The 20,673-nt window shown below is 47.8% G+C and overlaps 1 protein-coding gene across 1 annotated transcript in view; it reads right to left on the bottom strand.

The window, feature by feature from the left end:
- MARCHF9 (membrane associated ring-CH-type finger 9) overlaps positions 1-20,673 on the bottom strand; it is an 80,689-nt gene that overhangs the window by 21,974 nt on the left and 38,042 nt on the right. The window contains exons 2-3 of the mRNA XM_048490940.1: positions 5,081-5,236; positions 930-1,122 (exon numbers count right to left, since the gene is read on the bottom strand). Coding sequence (XP_048346897.1) covers positions 930-1,122; positions 5,081-5,236 — 349 coding nt within the window. The remainder of the gene's footprint in view (positions 1-929; positions 1,123-5,080; positions 5,237-20,673) is intronic.

Genomic DNA, 20,673 nt, shown 5'->3' with positions numbered 1-20,673 from the left:
TTGGGTGGGAAACCATCCAGAAAGACTGGGGCTGTTCTGCGGAGGAAAGTAATGGCAAACCACCTCTGCTTGTCCCTTGCCTGGAACATCCCATGCACTGCCGTGAGTCGGCTGCTACCTGACGGCACACTCTTCTTCTGAATTCTGCACCTGGCCCCAAATTCAGCCCTTGCATAAAGCCGAGGAAGGGAAGCCCTTTGCAGTTGAAAGATTATTTGAAGAATGGATTAGTTTTTTAAAGAAAATAAAGGGGGAATACGATAGAAAGTTGTTCACATTTCAAGCAAAGCCACAAATTCTTTCCTCTCCGCCACGGAAGCAAAAACCACTCTTCCCAAGTGTCATTTGGGCCAGACTTGAAAGCCAGTATGCCCCTCCGTGCTATGAAAAGTGTCCTCTGGAGGGCCCGTTTCAGAACTTGATTCCTCTAGTGGTTACAATCATCAGAGAGCCAGGCAGGCATGAAAGTAAACTTGTATGCTAAGAAAAGTGGCTAAAATGTTACCTCCCATCTTTTGCTTTGAGCACACTAACAATAATATCAATAACATCATCAATATCATCGTATCATCATCATCATCATCATCAAATACACACACACACACACACACACACACACACACACACACACACACACACACACACACACACACACACACACACACACACACACACACCCGCACGCACGAACACGCACACACACACACCCCTACAGAGATAGCACCCATAAAGAACTACAGTTACTTTCACCTTCAGAAACCACCAGGCAGTGATTTTGCATAGAGTTCCGCAGATGAAATGCCTAGAGTGCAACCAAGAGACTTCCTGTTGCCCACCTCCGGCAGGTTCCAGTTAAACAGGAAGGTGGCTGAGATTCCCCCATTCCGTTTCTAAGCCGCCAAAGAGGCGTTCGATGTGGAAGCGCTTACCTATGCAGACAATGTCCATGAAGCCGTACATGCCGTAGCAGATCTGGAAGAGCAGGTCCTGCCGCTGCCACTTGGCCGAGGGGCTGAGGGACGACCAGATGAGCCACGAGATGCTGGCGATGAGGAAGAGGGAACCCAGTATGATGGCTGCGATCTGCACCTTTTCTATCACAGTCAGGGAAATCGCTTGCCACTGCCGAGAGAAAAGCAGCACAAAGGGGATGTTTCATTAAGATAACGGAGAAGCATTGAAATGGGATTAATTGATGGGGCTTGGAATCCTGGGAAGCCACTGAAAATAGATACAGGGGCAGAAAATAGTCCTAATGCTTAAAGGGGTCCTGTGGTGTTCTCTTTGTGGATCTTCTTTTGACAGTCTCCTTTTCACACTCTGCAAACAAGACAGGGTTCTGGAAAAAGGGGCAAGGTAAAATGCTAGGACCGGATCTGTAGACAAATATCGGACTCTGGATTTGTGAACCAGAAGCCTTTATTGACAGACATCGATTGGCACGGCTACAGAAAGCCAGTTCTGGAGAACTGTCTTTGGGTATAACCTTTTATCACCCCGAGGCCTCTTCTTCTTCCCCCCTCCCTCTTTGTCACCCCATATCAAAGGCAGAGTGAAATAGGACATGAACGTTATAACCATTCTTCTCTTCAAGGCCGGTGTGGGAGATAAGACAAATGTCCGGCTCGCCTCTATTGTGTTCCACTAAGCAGGGAAAGTGAGAAAACGAAAGTACAGTGGACCTCGGTTTTCATTGCCTTCGGTTTTCACCAGTTTTGGTTTTCATCGATTTTTTCAGTGAAAAATTTGTCTCGGTTTCCATCGATTTGCAGTCAGGTGCAGGGGTTTGTGGAGAAAAATCACCCGGACAAGTGGCAGGCCGTGTCTGCAACTTGTTGAATGACAATGTCTTACTCCATTTCAGACAAATCTTAAAGAGGCGTCAGAAGCAGACCTCTTTGGACAGCTTTCTGGTCCACTGGCTCTGAAGCTGGCCCTAGGGTTATTGTTTGTTACTGTTTTCAGCATTAAACACTATGTTGATTCACCAAAAAAAATGTGTTTTTGGTATGTTTTTTGGAGTGCCTAGAACGGATTAATTGGATTTACATTGATTCCTATGGAAAAGTTTGCCTCGGTTTTCATCGGTTTCGGTTTTCATCGGTTCTTTTCGGACGGATGACCAACGAAAACCGAAGTTCCGCTGTAAAGATTCATCAACATGACAGAAGAAGAAGAAGAAGAGTTTGGATTTATATCCCCCCTTTCTCTCCTGCAGGAGACTCAAAGGGGCTTACAATCTCCTTGCCCTTCCCCCCTCACAACAAACACCCTGTGAGGTGGGTGGGGCTGAGAGAGCTCCAAGAAGCTGTGACTAGCCCAAGGTCACCCAGCTGGCGTGTGTGGGAGTGTACAGGCTAATCTGAATTCCCCAGATAAGCCTCCACAGCTCAGGCGGCAGAGCAGGGAATCAAACCCGGTTCCTCCAGATTAGATATACGAGCTCTTAACCTCCTACGCCACTGCTGCTCCATTGGTGCCAGCTCTCCTGACAGTTGCCCAACACGGTGCCCCCGAACACCACTGGGGCCCTCCAACACTTTCCCTGGTGCCCATGACATTTTTTTTTTACAAAGCGGGCGAGGCTTTTGCCCAGCCGCGCTTCTGATTGGCTAGGCAGATTTTTAAGAAGTTGCTTCAGCAGCAGCTGCCTCTGCGGCACGAGGGCCTTCCCTGTAGGACTGAAGATAAGCTGAGTACACGCGAAAATGGATTTTTTAAAACGGCATGTTCGATTTAAAAGGCATCCTGTTAAATGGAGCTGCTGCCTGAAATGCTGAAGAGTTATTATTAGAGATAATAGTAATCTCGCTCCCTGAGATTTTGTGGCTGGCTTCACCTATTGTGGCAGGCATTTTGTGATTGCGCCCACCATCCATCGTGATTTTTAAAGGAAACCTAGACTGCTTGGGGGCTTATGGGGAGCTCTTCCATGAGAAGACTGGTAACGGCAGACAGACTCCCTTGAAAAACAGCTAGACGACCACATACATCCTTTTTTCTTTTTTTTTAGGAAGGGTCCATGGCTCAGTGAAGAAGAAGAAGAAGAAGAAGAAGAAGAAGAAGAAGAAGAAGAAGAAGAAGAAGAAGAAGAAGAAGAAGAAGAAGAAGAAGAAGAAGGAGGAGGAGGAGGAGGAGGAGGAGGAGGAGGAGGAGGGGGAGGAGGGGGAGGGGGAGGGGGAGGAGGGGGGGAGGGGGAGGAGTTTTGGATTTATATCCCCCCTTTCTCTCCTGTAGGAGACTCAAAGGGGCTTACAACCTCCTTGCCCTTCCCCCCTCACAACAAACACCCTGTGAGGTAGGTGGGGCTGAGAGAGCTCTGAGAAGCTGTGACTAGCCCAAGGTCACCCAGCTGGCATGTGTGGGAGTGCGCAGGCTAATCTGAATTCCCCAGATAAGCCTCCACAGCTCAGGCGGCAGAGCTGGGAAACAAACCCGGTTCCTCCAGATTAGATACACGAGCTCTTAACCTCCTACGCCTGTATCTGCAGAAATCCCCAGGTTCAATCCCTGTCATCTCCAGTGAAAAGGAATAGGTAGTACAGTGGGACCTCGGTAATCGTAGCCTTCGGCTTTCATCCGTTTCAGTTTTCGCTGGTCGCCCCTGGCCGTTTTTTTGCCTCGGTTTTCTCCGGGCACCTCCGTTTTCGACTACGCCATTTGCATAAATTTACACTTTTTGCGTAAATTTGCTACTCCATTTGCGTAGCACATGCGCAAACGGCATAGCTTCAGTTTTCACCGGTTTCCGTTTTCGCTGAGTGTCGCCGGACGGATTACCGGCGAAAACCGAGGTTCCACTGTATGGGATGTAAAAGACCTCCCCTGAAACCCTGTTAATCTGAGGAGCTGACGCAGACATTGAAGGACCGTAGTCTGATTCAGAAAAAGAAGGTTCACATGTGGGCTTCAGAGGTGGCAAGAAACCCAGGAGAGCCGCGTGTGACCCAATCCCTACACACAGCTCTCCTCTGCTGCCTCTGAAGCTCCAGTGATGGCAGCAAAGCCAAGAGAGCTGGGTGCAGGGGTTGGGTCATTCGGTCCCTGCATGCAGCCCACCCCTACTGCCTCTAAAGTCAAAGCTTCAGAGGCAGCAGGAGAGAGATAGCCAAAAGCCGAAAGGGTTTTCAGCTATCTGGGCACAGCTATCCAGGCATAGCCGAATAGCCAAAAGCTGAAAGGGTTTTCGGCTTTGGCTATTCGGCTGTGTCCAGATAGCTGGGGCCTTTCGGCAGAAAAAGTCCTGGCAAACCAAAATAGATTTTTCGGGGTGGGGTCAGCTCAGCTTTATCCGAATGTACCACCCTACTCAGGACCCATTCATTTTTGGCCTTCTTTAAACACTACAACGAGCCTTTTGAACCCATCGTTTTATATGTGATGACTGCTTCCTCCATAATAGACCGCCAGCACGCACATGGTAAACGACAGACCTCCCTCATAAAGAAGGAGCACATTCAAAGGAGTATTCACAATCCCATGTCAAAAAAGAAGTGAGATGTAGGCATCAAAGCATATTTTTACCTGTGAAAGCCAATCTGGAAATGAGCGTATGCGAGTGTGACCAAGCATGTGCGTGCGTCTTCTTGCATACATTAATGCACACACACCATCCTTCAGAGGTTTTTTGAAAGTTTTAAAAAGTTTGTAGCTGAACCTTGCAAAAGGGCTGCTCTCCCTGATGAGGCAGGAATTAAACTGGAGATCAGGATGGGCGCCCAGGCAGTTCCCAGGAAGTGACGAAATTCTACATCCTGCCTCCCTGAGAACAGGCTGGGAAACACCCATTCAGACGTCCTCCGCCTCCAGTAGAAACATCTTTCCCAGGCCCTGGAAGCTGAGATCCTTTAATTGGAGAGGCCACACATTGAATCTGAGACATCCGGAACACCAAGAATCAGCTCTGCAACTGAGCCACAGCCTCTCTGCAGTAGAAAAGACCTGCTGGAACCCATTGGCCATGCCAGTAGGGGCTGACGGGAATTGTAGTCCACGAACATCTGAAGCGCTAGAGTTGGACACCCCTGTGCTAGAAGAACTACAGTGAGCCGGTAGGGGCTTCAGTCATCCCGGCACTCACCTGCAAGGGATTCTTTGTGCTGATGGCTAAGACCTGGTATTTGAAGTAGCACAGCTCGCAGCTCCAGGAGCCTCTTTCGCTTATCCAACGAATCAGGCAAGGCTGGTGGGTGCAGCGGACAGACCCGGCACAGCGACACGGGCTTAACAGCTCCCCCTGCGAGAAAAGGAATCAGAAAGTCAGGGGCTCCATGGAAATGGATGCTCTTTAACTGTCATGCCCTTCTTTCTTTCTTTCTTTATTTATTGAACTTATATACCGCCCCATCCCCGAAGGGCTCTGGGCGGTGTACAGCATAAAAGGAAACAATATAAGCAATAAAAACATTTAAAAGCAGCGACAACCATAAAACATTTCTAATAAATATAATAAGTTACAGTAAGATAGATGGCGTTCAGCAGTCTACTATTATGGTTCCCTCCCCTCTCCTAAAGGGGGGGAGGGATGGAGTCCTATATTCCAATCTAAGAATTCCCTCCCCCTTCTAAAAAAGGGAGGAGTGGCGAGTCTGAGATGACAGCTGGCCCAGGTGTCGGGGGCCGGGGAAGGGGGCACTTATCAACGCAAGCTGAAGTTCCTCCAAAGCGCTCCGGGTGGAACAGCTCTCCGCCTTTACAGGTCCCCTGCGGAATCCCTCGGGCCAAGGTCCCGCAGGGCCCTGAGACAGTTGGAGGAAGAGCCGCCTCCTTATTCTCAGGCCGGGCCAGAGCCGGAAAGGCCCTGGCCCATGTGGGAGTGCTGCCAGCCGTACGGGGACGCTTCTGCAGGGGCCAGGGACCACTGAGGTAGATTGGCCTCAGCTGATCGAAGAGGCCTTGTTGGGACGTAAGGGGTGATGCGGTCTCGAAGATACGATGGTCCCAGGCCGCGTAAGGCCTTAAAGGTCAATACCAGCACCTTGAAGATGATCCGGAATTCCCCCCCCCCCCCCACAAACCATGCCTCCAGGACCCTGATACAGAGACATCGCTCCCTAGAGCTTAAGGGCAGCCCGTACCAATCGGAAGAGGTCAGCCCTTCCAAGCCCACGAAGAGGCTGCTGGGTAATACTGGCCATCTGCAGGCCTGTCAGCCCATTAGGCCCCTCTTCCATTAACCAAAAAAAAAGAGAGTGGCTTGTTAGTTCTACCTGCTTAACGTGCTGCCAGGAGAGCGTGAGGAGCAATTAGCATCAATATTTCAGACCCACTTGCAGGAAGTATTACCGATGTGTTATGGATATATGCCTGGGCAAGGAAATTGCTGTGGATTCCTGTCAGCTGTAGGGCCCAGAGCCCAAGGGTCACCCTGGATGGCTCATTACATCCCAGATATGACCAGCAAGCTACACAACGCCATTGTTTGGATCACAGAATGGGTGGAGGGGAACAGCCCAAGTCAGATGTGAAGAGTACAGTAACCTTCCCCAAGGAAGCTCGTGTGGATCACTTAGCACCTGACATTTCTTAACTGTGGGCCTCTTTGAGGCCCCGCAGAGCTAGGAAGACTGCATACAAATTTTAGAAACAGACATGTGATCTCCACATGTGACAAACAACATATAGGTTACATAGAGAGAGAAAAGGAGAGAGTTTTTGAAGTAAGACAAACACTAGTGAATAATGTATTGTCGAAGGCTTTCACGGCCAGATTCAACTGGTGGTTGTGGGTTTTCCAGGCTGTGTGGCCGTGGTGTGGCAGATCTTGTTCCTAACCTGCGTCTGTGGCTGGCATCTTTAGAGGTGTATCACAGAGTGTTACAGAGAGAAGTGTGTTACACGCTTGTAACACACTTCTCTCTGTGATACACCTCTGAAGATGCCGGCCACAGATGCAGGCGAAACGTTAGGAACAAGGTCTACCAGACCACGGCCACACAGCCCGGAAAGCCCACAACAACTAGTGAATAAGTTCTCAGTCTTGGAGAACTCGATAATTCTTGTCCACCTTGATGCAAAACACATCCACGGCCATCTCTAGCCAGCCACCAGATCATCCCCCGACATTTCGCTCCACCACCAAAACACACAGAACAACAGGGCAGTCCTGCCACCCAGTTCTGCTTTCCCATGCGGCAGAAACATCCACCACGCCACTCTCCTCCCGTAGGAATCTGCATTACTGCTGTCGCCAAGCAAGCTGTTGCTAATTCTGCTAATGCTCAGTGCGCAGCTTGCGCCTAATAAATCAAATTCCAGGGAACACAAAAGTCAAAGGAAGTGGTGGGATTTTCATAATTCAATTTGCTCCTGGCTTGAACGGTTGCACGAGTCTGGCCTTCTGGCTGGCTCGAAAACCAACATCCCCGGGTACAGCTTTCCGTTTCTTCCTTTTGCTCCTCAAACCACCAGAGCCGGCAAGATCTGGGAATCAGAGAGTTGGATCCGAATCTGGGAGACTCGTGTTCAAGTCCCCTCTCTGTCATCAACCTTACTGGATGACTATGGGCCAATGAGACTGTGAAAATGAGACTGGGGGCCAATCAGCTTTAGATTTACCGTATATACTCATGTATAAGTCGAATTTTTCAGCACATTTTTAAATGAGCTGAAAAAGCTCCCCTCGACTTATATGCGGGTCATTAAAAAAAATTGTGTTTTTACTTTGCCGGCCAGCAGGGGGCGCAGTTTTTATGCTATTTCAGGGTACCCTCAGAAGACTCTCCTGATGATACCAGCCAAGTTTGGTAAAGTTTGGTTCAGGGGGTCCAAAGTTATGGACCCCCAAAAAAGGTGCCCCCATTCCCCATTGTTTTCAATGGGAGCTATTAGTAGATGGGGCTACCCTTTTGAGGATCCATAACTTTGGACCCTCTGAACCAAACTTCACCAAACCTGGCTGGTCTCATCAGGTGAGTCTCTTTATGATACCAGTCAGGTTTGGTGAAGTTTGGGTCAGGGGATCCAAAGTAATTGACCCCCAAAGGGGATGCCCCATCCCCCATTGTTTACAATGGAAGCTAATAGTAGATTTTTCATTTCTGATAATATCCCTCTTAAAATCTAAGTTGGGTTACATTTGGACATACAGATGATGATGATGAATCCAGTTTTGAAGGATTTTAACTCTTTGTTTTAGCTTGGTTGCTGGTTGAGCTAAGGTTTTTGTACTTTTAAAGTTATTGTTGATACCATATTGTTCTTGTTGACCCTCTTTTCCACTTACAGAGCCAGCTTTACATTGTTTTTTCTTTGAAATAAATATTCAAAAACATTTAACCTACTGGATGCCCTCAATCGATGTAATTCTTTATTGGCATCTATCTATTTTATTTTTTGAAATTTACCATAAGCAGCTGCTGCATTTCCCAATTCTCGACTTTATACCGCAGTCAATAAGTTTTCCCAGTTTTTTTGTGGTAAAATTAGGGTGCCTCGACTTCATATGCAAGCGCTTAACGACTCTTATACAATTAGTAGGTATAATGGGTATTTGTTTGTTTGTTGAATTTATATCCCGGTCTATCCCCACAGGGCTCAGGGTGGGTCACAACATAAAATCAACTATACACTCATTAAAAGTACTGAAACATAAATATCAGTACAATATTTAAAACAATTAAAACAACAAAATAACGTTTTATAACATTTACAGACCTCACAGGGTTCTTGTGAGGATCAAATGAGAAACTGAGGCCCAGGTGCACTGCCTTGATCTCCCCTGAAGAAGTGTGGGGTTCTAGAAAAATGCGCTTTCATATACCACGAGAAAACATTGCAACTCCTGGCACAAAATGTAAAGGCCCAAAGAAGAACATGGGTGTGTATAAAAGGCAAACTGAAAGCACAGCAAGAATAGTTGCCAAGTGACCTAGAGAAAAATATCTTGTCCCTTAAACAGAGGCGTCATGTGATGTTAATTCCCACCATTCCATAAATAATTCCCATCTCCACACACGAAGCCTCTGTCTCTAAATACTGAGCCACTGGTCCATCAAAATCAGTACTGTCTACTCGGACTGGAAGCAGCCAGGGTCTCTCTGGTAGTTTTCTTTCACATCACCAGACCAGTGGGCAACCCTAACTCCACAGGAAGGGACAGGGGCTTTAACCCTTTAACCTGACCTTGCTAACTGAAACCAGCCCCTCCCACCATTATTAATGCTTTAGAAGAAAAAAATGAGTCCTTTAAAAAGACAGTTTGTTCCACTGACGCATGTATTCAGAACGTATTAGGTGTTCACCTGACCCCAAATATACTCAGATGGTGCAGAATCAAGGTCACCACGGCCGTGAGTAAAACATTTGCTCATGTGCAAAGGGCAGGGCTGTGGCGCAGTGGAAGAACCACAGAATCACAGTCTCTGCTTTGCATGTAGAACAGGGGTGTCCAACTCTGGCGCTTCAGATGTTCATGGACTACAATTCCCCACCGGGCTTTTGGAGAAACCAGCTGCTGACTGCCCCCCCTCCCTCCCCCCCCCCAGGTTGGAATCCCAATATTAATGGGATCCATTATTAAGATCGACGGGTCCCTTATACCATCGGGACCATTACCCCCTCCTGTTGGAAGGTTTAGGTTTAGGTGGGACGCCATCTTGATATATTATAACTGCTGTTTTTTATTATAACTTATGGATGCCTATGATGTTTTTATGTGATTTTATGTTGTACACTGCCCAGAGCCCTTCGGGGATTGGGCGGTATATTAAATCAAATAATTAAATAATTAAATAATTAAATCATCATCATCATCATCATCATCATCAGCCAATTGACCATGCCAGCAGGGGCTGATGGGAATTGTAGTCCATGAACATCCGAAGCCGTTAACCCACCAGAACTGGACACCCCTGATATAGAAGATCCGAAGTCCGATTCCGACCTCATTCAATTAAGAGGATCAAGTGGTAGGTGATCTGAAAGACCTCGGCCTGAGAATGACTAGGATGGATGGATGGTATAAGGCAGCCAACAGAAAGAAAAAAAAAGGGGGGGGGGGCAGACAAAGCAACCTAAAATCTTTTTACCATTTCTTGAGTTTTGTAAATAATAATGCTATTCCGGCTGCCCTAAGGGTATTTAACGCTAAGGTGTCCCAACAACTTCTCTACGGGGTTCCCCTGTGGATTGAAGCTTGGCATATATCTCTGGAGCGAATACAATCCAAATTTCTATATAAGCTTTTTGGGGTCCCCCACTGTGTACCCTATGCGGCCCTCTGCCTAGAGGCAGGACAACACCTCTTGGAAACAAGGGCATGGTGGATCACCCTTAAATTCTGGATCCGGCTTTGTTTTTTCAGTGACCCTAACAGTCTCCTATCATTCCACCGCCCTCCCCCTGAACTTCACAGTCATCTCGGTCTGGTGGGCCCACATCAAGCTTGCAGGTAAGATCTCCTCCCTGGGTTTCTCTTGGGACCAGCTCCTTATGCTTCCCCCAGTGATCTGCACCCACTGTATTAAGGAACGGCTATTTGACCAGGAACATCAACTCCTAGTTAGCAAAGCAAGGGAGCCTGTTTTCCCCTTCACTTCTGAAATCATGCCTGGGAACTGCAGGACAGCTGCTTACCTAAATATCTTGCTCGACCCTAAGTCTAGGTGGTTATTCACCAGAGCAAGAACAAACACATTCCCTCTCACCTTCTCCCCGGAGAGATTCATGGCACACTCACAGAAAAAGCGTGCATGTCCATATTGCTCTCAACTCCTCTGAGGAATCTTTTGGAGCATGTTCTCATTAGTCTGCCCGAAATTCATAGATCCTTTCAGACTCTTAGCTTTGTTCTTTTCTTTAACACCGACTTACTTGTGCCCTCCATATTCCAAATTGAACCGCCTCTTGAACAATGAGGATCCCAGGCAGTTGAAAATGGTGGCCAAGTTCCTGCTCGATATTGTAAAATAAGTTTCTGGCTCTCTTTTTATTTACTTATTTTCTTGAAGTTTGTACTGTACGAACTATGAGCAGTTGTTTTACCCTGTCAAACTCAGGATCATATTACTGCACAGTTTTATCTGTATTTTCTCTTGATGCCTAATAAAGGTCTTTGAATTTGAATTTGAATTTAATGCTATATAATTCAATTTACAAATCATTTTTATTCTGTTAGGCTATATAAAACACTGTGCTATTTGGGTGTGTGGATAATGAAATACAAAACCCATGGTTTCTTTTTGAAATCCAGATACAGGAGGTGTCTTTTTCATAATTTACTTTTATAACTGACTAGCAGTAAAGCCCATTGTGCAAACAAATACAAGGGGCTCTAGAAAACTGTTGGTGGGTTAACGGCACCCACCGAGGGAGCAAACCCCTCCTGACTTTCCTCCCCCTCTTGCCCTGCATCACCAGCTCCTTCCCCTTCCCCTCCTCTTCTTGGATGCCTGCTCCTCTTCCCAGACATCTGTATCTCCATGCAACAGTTTACAGTGTCGTTGCAGCGGCCAGCAGTGGCAACCCTCCCATGGGGAGCGGCTGGCACCTGTGCTTGCGACTCCTCAGGCCACTGGAGACAGTGCAGTGACTGCGAGTACTCAGCAGTGGGGGAGAAGGGTGAGCGCGCACGAGAGAGAGAGTAACACCACATTCTGCCATTTTGTGGGGTTTTGACCTGTTCTGTGTAAGCCCTGCCCCCAAGCTGTGTGTGTATGACGACTGGCTGGAGGTGAGCCATTATTATTATTATTATTATTATTATTATTATTATTATTAATTATATTTATAAACCGCCCTCCCCCGAAGGGCTCAGGGCAGCGAACAAACAAATAGATAGAGCACAAATAAAATCAAATTTTTAAATAGTTATTAAATATGGCTCTATATGTTAAAATCGACCCCCATTAAAATGCAGCATCTATCAAAATTACCGATGGTGTCCTACTCGTAGTCCCCTAAGAAAAGAGGGGGGGAGGAAAGAAGAGGGAGGGGGAACGGCAGGGTCCACAGATTTTAGAAAGAGAAGGGGGGGGGCATCAGGAGCCGGGCTCCCCAAAGGCCCGGTGGAACAGCTCCGTCTTGCAGGCCCTGCGAAATTCATTAATTTCTAGCCATTAATTTCTAGCCATGACTGGCTAGAAGTGAGTCGTCATCACCAAGGCTAGCCTTTTATATAATAGGATAATGATGAATACAAATTAATTTTTCATTTGAATCATAATGATATGGATAGTTTTCCTCTTTTTCCTTTTTTATGATTTCAGGAACAAACCATGTGGTCAGGCTTCCTAAAATATTTAATAATCTATACTACATACTGGGAAGTGGGTTTCAAGCTGGCACAATAGTGACCACTGAAGAAGGCCCAAGTGGTCAAAATGCAGTGGCGTACCGCTAATGGGCACATGGGTATCCCATGTCCCTGGGCGCAGACCGTTTTATCACATGGGGGGTGTCGGCCGGGTCCCCACACCCGGCCTCTGCCGCAGCGCAGTGACCTGGCCAGTGCCTGGTGGCTCCCTCTCTGCTGGGGCACCACTCACTGGTTCAGCTGTTCACTGCAGCCACAGACTGGCTCCCCCCTCCCAGGAGGCAATGGAGGCAGGAGGTGGCCTACTGCCATGGCGCCTGCCTGAGCCGCCCGCCACCGAGCCCCAACCCCCCAGCCTCTGTCACCCAGGCCCACCTGCACAAAATGCTGTGCCAGCATGGCTAGGGACAGAGCCAAACTTAGTCAACCTCCAGTGCCTGGTAGTCCCCCTGTGTGCGAGCAGACATGCCAGGAGTCATATGCCATCATTTCCGTGGTCTACTTATATTCTCTACTAGCGGGCCCGGCCACGCGTTGCTGTGGCAATTGTCCTTCTCATCACAGTCCGCAACCCACACAGATGTCCATGCAGGTCCAATGATCCCCAGCATAGCCTTTTGGGAGCAGCAGTGGCATAGTGGATAAGAGCAGGTGCACTCTGATCTGGAGGAACCGGGTTTGATTCCCAGCTCTGCAGCTTGAGTTGTGGAGGCTTATCTGGGGAATTCAGATTAGCCTGTGCACTCCCACACACGCCAGCTGTGTGGACCTTGGGATAGTCAGCAGATTTTCGAGCTTCCTCTCCTCGGCCTCCCACTCCACCTCACAGGGTGTTTGTTGTGAGGGGTGAAGGGCAAGGAGGTATTAAGCCCCCTTTGAGTCTCCTACAGGAGAGAAAGGGGGGATTATAGAGAAATCCAAACTACTCCTCCTCCTCCTACTCCCTCTCTTCTTCTTTTTGGGGTAATGTGGTCAAATGGAATCCCTTTCCCTTTTTCAAATCTCCACATTGTTATATGGTGCTGCCTTGGTTTCTAGTATAAGGTAACTCCTTTCCATCTCCACAGCGGAACTGTGCAGAGTGCGAATCCCGCTGGGTCCATGAGGCTGGTTGACCACTTGCACAGTCCAGGCTTCAGTGGGTAAGGCAGAACTGGGGCAAAGGAGGCTATCCCAGTCAAGGCAGCAGAGGCAGAGGTGGTGGAGGAGGTCAGGATCGGGAAGGCCAGCTCTCCTGGGTTTTTAAAGGGAGCCAAATGCAAAAGAAGCAGAGGCAGTAGTGTTGGTTCGCCCCCAACCCCGCGGATTTTCTAAGAAGAAAAAGGCAAACTCCAGCTCGCTTTTAGTAAAAGAGAGCTGTGGCGAATATGGGTGAGGAAGTGGGTAAGTGGTGGTTGGATGTGAGGGAGGGCAGAGTGAGGTGTGTGAGGATGAGCTGGATGTGGATGAGAGTATGTGTGTTGTGTCGTAGTATGTGTGCCTCTGTGGGTGAGGCACAGAGTGTGAAAGTTACCTGCATGTGTGTGTGTGTGTGGGGGGGGAGAACCCCACCTGACATCTCACACGGCAAAGTGTGTTTGTGTTTCACTTCCACTTGTATCACCTAACAGTATTACCTATTTACTGTTTTCACTGCTCATCTCTGCCCATCTGCACGAACATTCCAAGCCCTCAGGCCACAGACAGACAGGCTGCACAGACATTCTAAGGGTGACAGTTAAACAGAGGCAGCTTCATGGCCTGGTGCGCCAGGAAAAAGACGTTTTACCTGGCTCAGGTATGGACTTTTGGCAATTTGAAGGTCCGATTACCTGCCCGCAACAAGGAGGGACTTCCTGTGAAAATTTGGGGGCGATCTGTCCAGCCGTTTCAGCATTAGGGCAAGACCAACAAACGAATGGTTAGTTTTTTATATATATAGATTATGGGAGAGTTCCAGGGTGTTTGTTTGTTTAACTTTTTTGGGCTTACCACACTGTGGAAAAGCCCTTTGGAGGGGGTGGGGCAATGCCAGAGCGGCACCATCCTTACCCGCTGTCCCATTTAGGATTGGCCTGTTATTCTTATAAGATGGAGAAGTATACCATTGGTGTAGTCGTTTCAGAGAATGCTCCTTAAGGACTGTTGATGTAGTTTTCTTTTTTTGAGTCACCCATAATTTATCCCATATAATTTGTTCTATTTTTATCCCAGTATCACCTTCCCATGTTGTTTTCAATCCATTTGACATACTTGTGTCTACTTCAATTAAATGAAAACATATTTTGGAAATTAATCCTTTTCTACCATTCATATGTTCCATTAGGATCTGTTCAAATGTAATCATCTTTCGGGTCGTACTTTGCCTTCATTTAGGATACACAATTAGGTAGTGTAATTGACGAAAAAGAATCCAATTCATTGACACTCCTTGCAGCTTTTCTTTTAATTGTACTACCGTAAGGGGAGTTCTATTTTCATAAAAGTCTCTCATCCCACAAATCCCCTTTTCCTTCTATTTAACATATTTCTCTGGCTTGTCAACATAAGAAAAATTGGTCTGTAGCACAAATGGGAGCAGCGGGGATATTTCTGGAATTGATTTATTTTCCCATTTATTCCAAATTTTAATGTGGTTATAAAAAAGGATTCGCAGCCCATTTTACATCTCTTACTTTTTTCCCCTCCAAAGACAATTGTTTTCAATTAATTCTAGTGGTTTCCCAGTTGCTTCCATACCTATCCGTGGCTTCCTCCAGATACAATACCAATGTATTCAATTGGTTTGCCTCGTAATATTTTCTTACACTAGGTTCTTTCCATTCTCCTTGATCCAATGTCTTTTGTCTCAAAGTCTTTATGAGTCATGGTGTTTTGCATTGATAAATAAGAAGAAGAAGAGGAAGAGTTTGGATTTATATCCCCCCTTTCTCTCCTGTAGGAGACTCAAAGGGGCTTACAATCTCCTTTCCCTTCCCCCCTCACAACAAACACCCTGTGAGGTGGGTGGGGCTGAGAGAGCTCTGAGAAGCTGTGACTAGCCCAAGGTCACCCAGTTGGCGTGTGTGGGAGTGTACAGGCTAATCTGAATTCCCCAGATAAGCCTCCACAGCTCAGGCAGCAGAGCTGGGAATCAAACCCGGTTCCTCCAGATTAGATACACGAGCTCTTAACCTCCTACTCCACTGCTGCTCCTAAATAAAACTAGTGAACAATTGTTGCCACTTTCCCAAGTTTTTTTGGTTCAATTACTATGGGGAGTGTTAGAAAGAAACAGTTTAATTTTGGCAATGCTACCCTAGCACTAGTTCGGCCTACGATTGTCAAATATATCCAGGGCCATCTTTTAACATCTTTTCTTATTCATCAGATCACTGGATGAACTTTTGACTGCTGAAATTTATTTGAATGCTCTGGAATAATGACTCCCAACTATTTAAATGATTTATGAAATATTGGGATACCAATGTCATTTGGGATTTCATGTTGTACTTTGGGTTTAATGTTGATGTATGGCACTCGAGATTTTTTTGTATAATTAACACATAATCCCGCTACTGCTTTATACTCATGGATCTTTCTCGTTAATTTTGATAATGCTGCTTTAGGATTTACAGTCAATGTTGCCGAATCATGAACAAACATATTGATCTCGCCCATTTGACCATTTATTGCTAGACCTCTAATGCCGCTGTTAATCTTTATGGCAATTGTCAGAGGATTTAATGAGGGGACAAAGAGAAGGGATCTCTGCTTGGTTCCTCTAGTCGGGGGGTGGGGGGGTGGGGATCTTCCAAAAGCTCAGACTCTAGCGCAGTGTTTCCCAACATTTTGGACGTCGCGGTAATCTTGACCTCACTCTTCATATCTCATGGTACCCCTGCCACCCCCCACCTTCCCCTCCCAGTGCCCCTGCTTACCACCCCTACCCATCACCACCTTCTCCTGTGGGGCAGGAAGTGGCTGCTGACCTTGCGGCAGGTCCTGCCCCCTGGGCCAGCTCCATGTCCTTGCCGGCACCGGCGGAAGACACCGCAAAAGTGAGGGGGGGCGGTAGGATTGCTGTGGTACCCCTGGGACATGCTCACGGCACCCCAGGGAACCACGGAATCCTGGTTGGGAATCACTGCTCTAGTGTTTGATTTCTGATCGAGTGACTATTGTATTCATAAACTATTGCCCAATATTTAATTTTCTTAGGAGTCCAAAAACAAAACCCCATTCCAAACGATCAAAGGCTTTCTATGCATGGAGGGATAAAATTGCTAATGGCATCTCTTTCTTTTCACTGATGTAAATAGAATTCAGTATTCTATATTTGACATCTGTTATTTGCGGTAAGGTTATTTATTTATTTATTTATTTGTTTGTTTGTTTATTTATAATTGTATTTATAAAACTGCCCCATCCCCTAAGGGCTCTGGGCGGTGAACAACAAGGCAATAACAATATCATTTAAAATCAGTAACATTATTAAATATAGAGATTGCATAAAATGACATAAAATTACAGCGTTTCGTATAAACCATAAACCATATGGCGTCCAGCATTAAACTATCAATAAGAACCCCCTCCCGGAGAGGGGGGCGGTATAGATGTTGTAGCTCCCAGAGTGGTAATAGGGAGGGGCAGGAGGGGCGCACACTATCAGCGGCCGGCCTCCCCAAAGGCCCGGTGGAACAATACGGTCTTACAGGCCCTGCGGAACTCCCCAAGATCCCGCAGGGCCCGGACAGATGGTGGGAGAGTGTTCCACCAGGCTGGGGCCAGGGCCGTAAGGGTATCATTGTTATAAATCCAGAGTGATTTGGAGAGGCAGGCAGTGCAATCCACAGGTGTGTGGGGGGGGAGGGGGGCAGTTTCACGGTGGTCGGGAATGGCATAGCTATGCTCCCTCCAATGAGGACCGAAAATTCAGTCAGTCAGCAACCCCCCCCCCCCCCCCAAACTCAGAATGACTTTCCAATGGCCTATGCCTGCTCTTCTGATGGTGTAAGTCACGTGCCGGTGTAGGGGGCATTCCTGGCCTGTAAGTCCTCTGGAAGCAAAGTGAAGTCGGTCCCACCCGCAGGAATGCCCCTGGAACATCCCCACCTGCGCCGGCACAGGCTCCTACGGTGGAAGGGGACCAGGGCAGTGGCAGCTGCACAAAAGTCAGCCATCACCATATTTGCCCCTTGGAGAGCCAGCGTGGCATAGTGTTTAAGAGCAAGTGGATTCTAATCTGGAGAACCGGGTTTGATTCCCCACTCCTCCACCTGAGTGGCTGAGGTTTATCTGGTGAACCTACATTCTACATTCCTGCTGGGTGACCTTGGGCTAGTCACAGTTCTCTCAGAACTCACTCAGGCCCCACAAGGTGTCTGTTGTGGGGAGAGGAAGGGAAAGGAGCTTGTAAGCCACCTTGAGTCTCCTTACAGGAGAGAAAGGTGGGGTATAAATCCAAACTCTTCTTCTTCTTCATCTTGAGCTGGGCTTTTTGTCCCTCCAGCATATGGGGTACTCGTGGCGGCACACCCTCGCACCACACCCACAATTTCCCCGCCCTTGGATTGCACTCTTAGTATTTTACTATAGTGTTTATTCGAGATGCAAGGACTGCAACGGATAACTGTGCATCTTGAGTTAATGATGCTGTTAGTTGATAAGAACCTATCAGATCTGCTTACCAGTTTTTAAAAGGCCCTTTGTTTTGAATCGTCAGTTGGGGCACACCGAGAAAATATTATCTATGTTTGCTGCCTTTCGCTCAACCTCTTAGGCTTTTTAGTATAAGTCAACTTTGTGGGTTCACGTTCCACTATGCTGTCAGAGACACATGTACAGAACTTATGGATCTTAGTATTAGAAGATGGTTGGAGTCAGCAGACTTTGCCCTGAAATCCTTGGTCCCCATAAGGAATGATGGCAATCTAGCAGTTACGAACCCCAACAAAGTCCTCTCACCAGGTCAGGCAAGAAATCAGGAGCTCTCGTCTTGGTTGATTATGGACCGCAGTTTCCCCGAATAATTAAAAACAAAAGAAAACTGTACCGAGGTCGCTGCACCATAAAGAGCCTGGATTTCCTCCATAAGCTGGCTCCACAGCTGCCAAGATTGACATCCTTCCCTGCAAGCCGCCCCCTTCCTTCTCGCACAGAGCAATGGTTACAGCTCAGGGCATCCGTGAGTGATCCAGGAAGCAGCCAGTTGGAGGATATAATTCATGGGAGGATTGGGGGGGGGGGGGGCAAAGAGGCGGGTAATGATGCTGCACGAAATGGCACCAGAGGAGTGGGCTGAAAACAAATGGCGTCGAAGGGCGGTGGAATCCTAAGCTACAGGAGACACAATAGATATGGGGTAGGGAACCTGCGGCTCTCCAGATGTTCAGGAACTACAACTCCCATCAGCCCCTGCCAGCATGGCCAATTGGCCATGCTGACAGAATTGTAGTTCCTGAACATCTGGAGAGCCGCAGGTTCCCTACCCCTGCATAGATCTTCCTTTGTTTTAGGAAAGGGAGAAAAAAGAATGAGACATCACAACATTACATCCTGTGCATCGCAGAATGTAATGTTGCCCTGCAGCTCAGCCCGCCCATTCTTACCACACCCAGCTTGTGCTTTGGGCAGGAAAATTAATGTTCAAAAAGAACAAAACAGGTTGCTAGTCCTCACGGGGGATGTGACAGGTTTTTAAAGGAAGTGACTGACAAGCTCTTAGACAAAAATGTAATGGGGGAGGCTTACAGTGAGCCATTCTCCTCCTCCTCCTCCTCCTCCTCCTCCTCCTCCTCAGCAGTTCCTGGGCGATTTCCCACTGGCGATTAATCCTGGGATAGTCACCCGAAATATCCAGGTTCCCTCGAGATCTCCTCACAGCCGAGCTGCAGGCCACAGATCAGTCCCATTTCTGGCGCTCCCCCTCCCCCTTATTATGGGATTTTCCTGGACCTGCTTGTATATGCACCTTTTTGAAAAAACACTCCAATGGGAGCTAATAGGAGATGAGGGCTACACACTTGAGGGTCCATAACTTTGGCCCCCATGAGCCAAACTTCACCAAACCTGGCTGGTAACATCAGCAGAGTCTCCTACTGATACCACCCAGGTTTTGTGAAGTTTGGTCCAGGGGGTCCAAATCTATGGACTCCCAAAGGGGTGCCCCCATCTCTCATTGTTTCCAATGGGAGCTAATAGGAGATGGGGGCTACACATTTGAGGGTCCATAACTTTGGCTCCCATGAACCAAACTTCACCAAACCTGGGTGGTATCATCAGGAGGGTCTCCTAAAGATACTCTGAAATGTTGGTGCAGCTAGCTTAACAATTGCACCCCTGACAGCATGTTGGTGCTGCTAGCTTAACAATTGCACCCAAGGGGCAGGCCTAGACGTCTTCACTAGAAACATGCTGCAGTGAGGATGTTGGAACCTGGATGAAAAAGTGCCAATTCTGTTGAAATTTGGTTGTATCGAGATTAAATTTTCAGTGGGAATTTGGCCATAGGCTTCTACGGAGAGAGAAGACAAAGGTCGGGTGTCATCTCCAGCCTCGGGATTTTGTCAGTGCAGAGGAGAATCCAAGGCGGGATTTCACCTACCATCTATCATACACCATAGAGTTGGCCCTCTGAAGCTGCCGTTTGCTTCAGGGGGGTTGATCTCCGTAGGTAATTCTTATCACAGCAAAGTACCGTATATACTCATGTATAAGTCGAATTTTTCAGCACATTTTTAATGCTGAAAAAGCTCCCCTCAACTTATATGCGGGTCATTTAAAAAATTGTGTGTTTTTACTTTGCCGGCCAGCAGGGGGCGCAGTTTTTATGCTAGAGCAGGGGTAGGGAACCTTTAACACTCAAAGAGCCATTTGGACCCGTTTTCCACAGGAAAAGAAAACACTTGGAGCCGCAAATAATTTTCGACATTTAAAATAAAGATAACACTGTATATATTGGGTTTTTTTAACCTTTTACTCCACTCATTCTAAGAAGCGCATGGATGCGCCCGCCCTGCTCGCTCGGCCGCCCCCTACTCGCCCGGCAGCTTGCTTGCCCCCCCCGCCCGCCCCCCTCCACCGGCATCCGCCCCGGCTCCATCCTTCACCCTTGCCCCGTAAACTTACCAGCTTGCGCCCGTAGCTCCCTTGCGGCCAGCTTACCTGCTTGCCCCTGCCAGCCAGCTCACTTGCCCGTAGCTTACCGCCGCGCCCTGCCAGCCAGCTCATTTGCCCAGCCCTCTTACCTGCTTGCGCCTGCCACTTCCGCTCACTTGCCCGCCCGGCTTACCTGCTTGCCCTGCCCGCCCTTTTACTTGCACGGCTTACCTGCCTTGCCAGCCGGCTCGCACGCGCCCGCTTACCTGCGCCTTCCAGCTCACTTGCCAGCCAACACCCTTGCCCCCCCCCCTCACTTGCCCGCCTGCTTACCTGCTTGCCTTGCCAGCCCGCTCACTTGC

Source organism: Sphaerodactylus townsendi, linkage group LG03, assembly GCF_021028975.2.
Source record: "Sphaerodactylus townsendi isolate TG3544 linkage group LG03, MPM_Stown_v2.3, whole genome shotgun sequence".
Taxonomy (NCBI): domain Eukaryota; kingdom Metazoa; phylum Chordata; class Lepidosauria; order Squamata; family Sphaerodactylidae; genus Sphaerodactylus; species Sphaerodactylus townsendi.
Note: the sequence above shows the minus strand (reverse complement) of the source record. Positions and strands in the feature narration are given on the sequence as shown.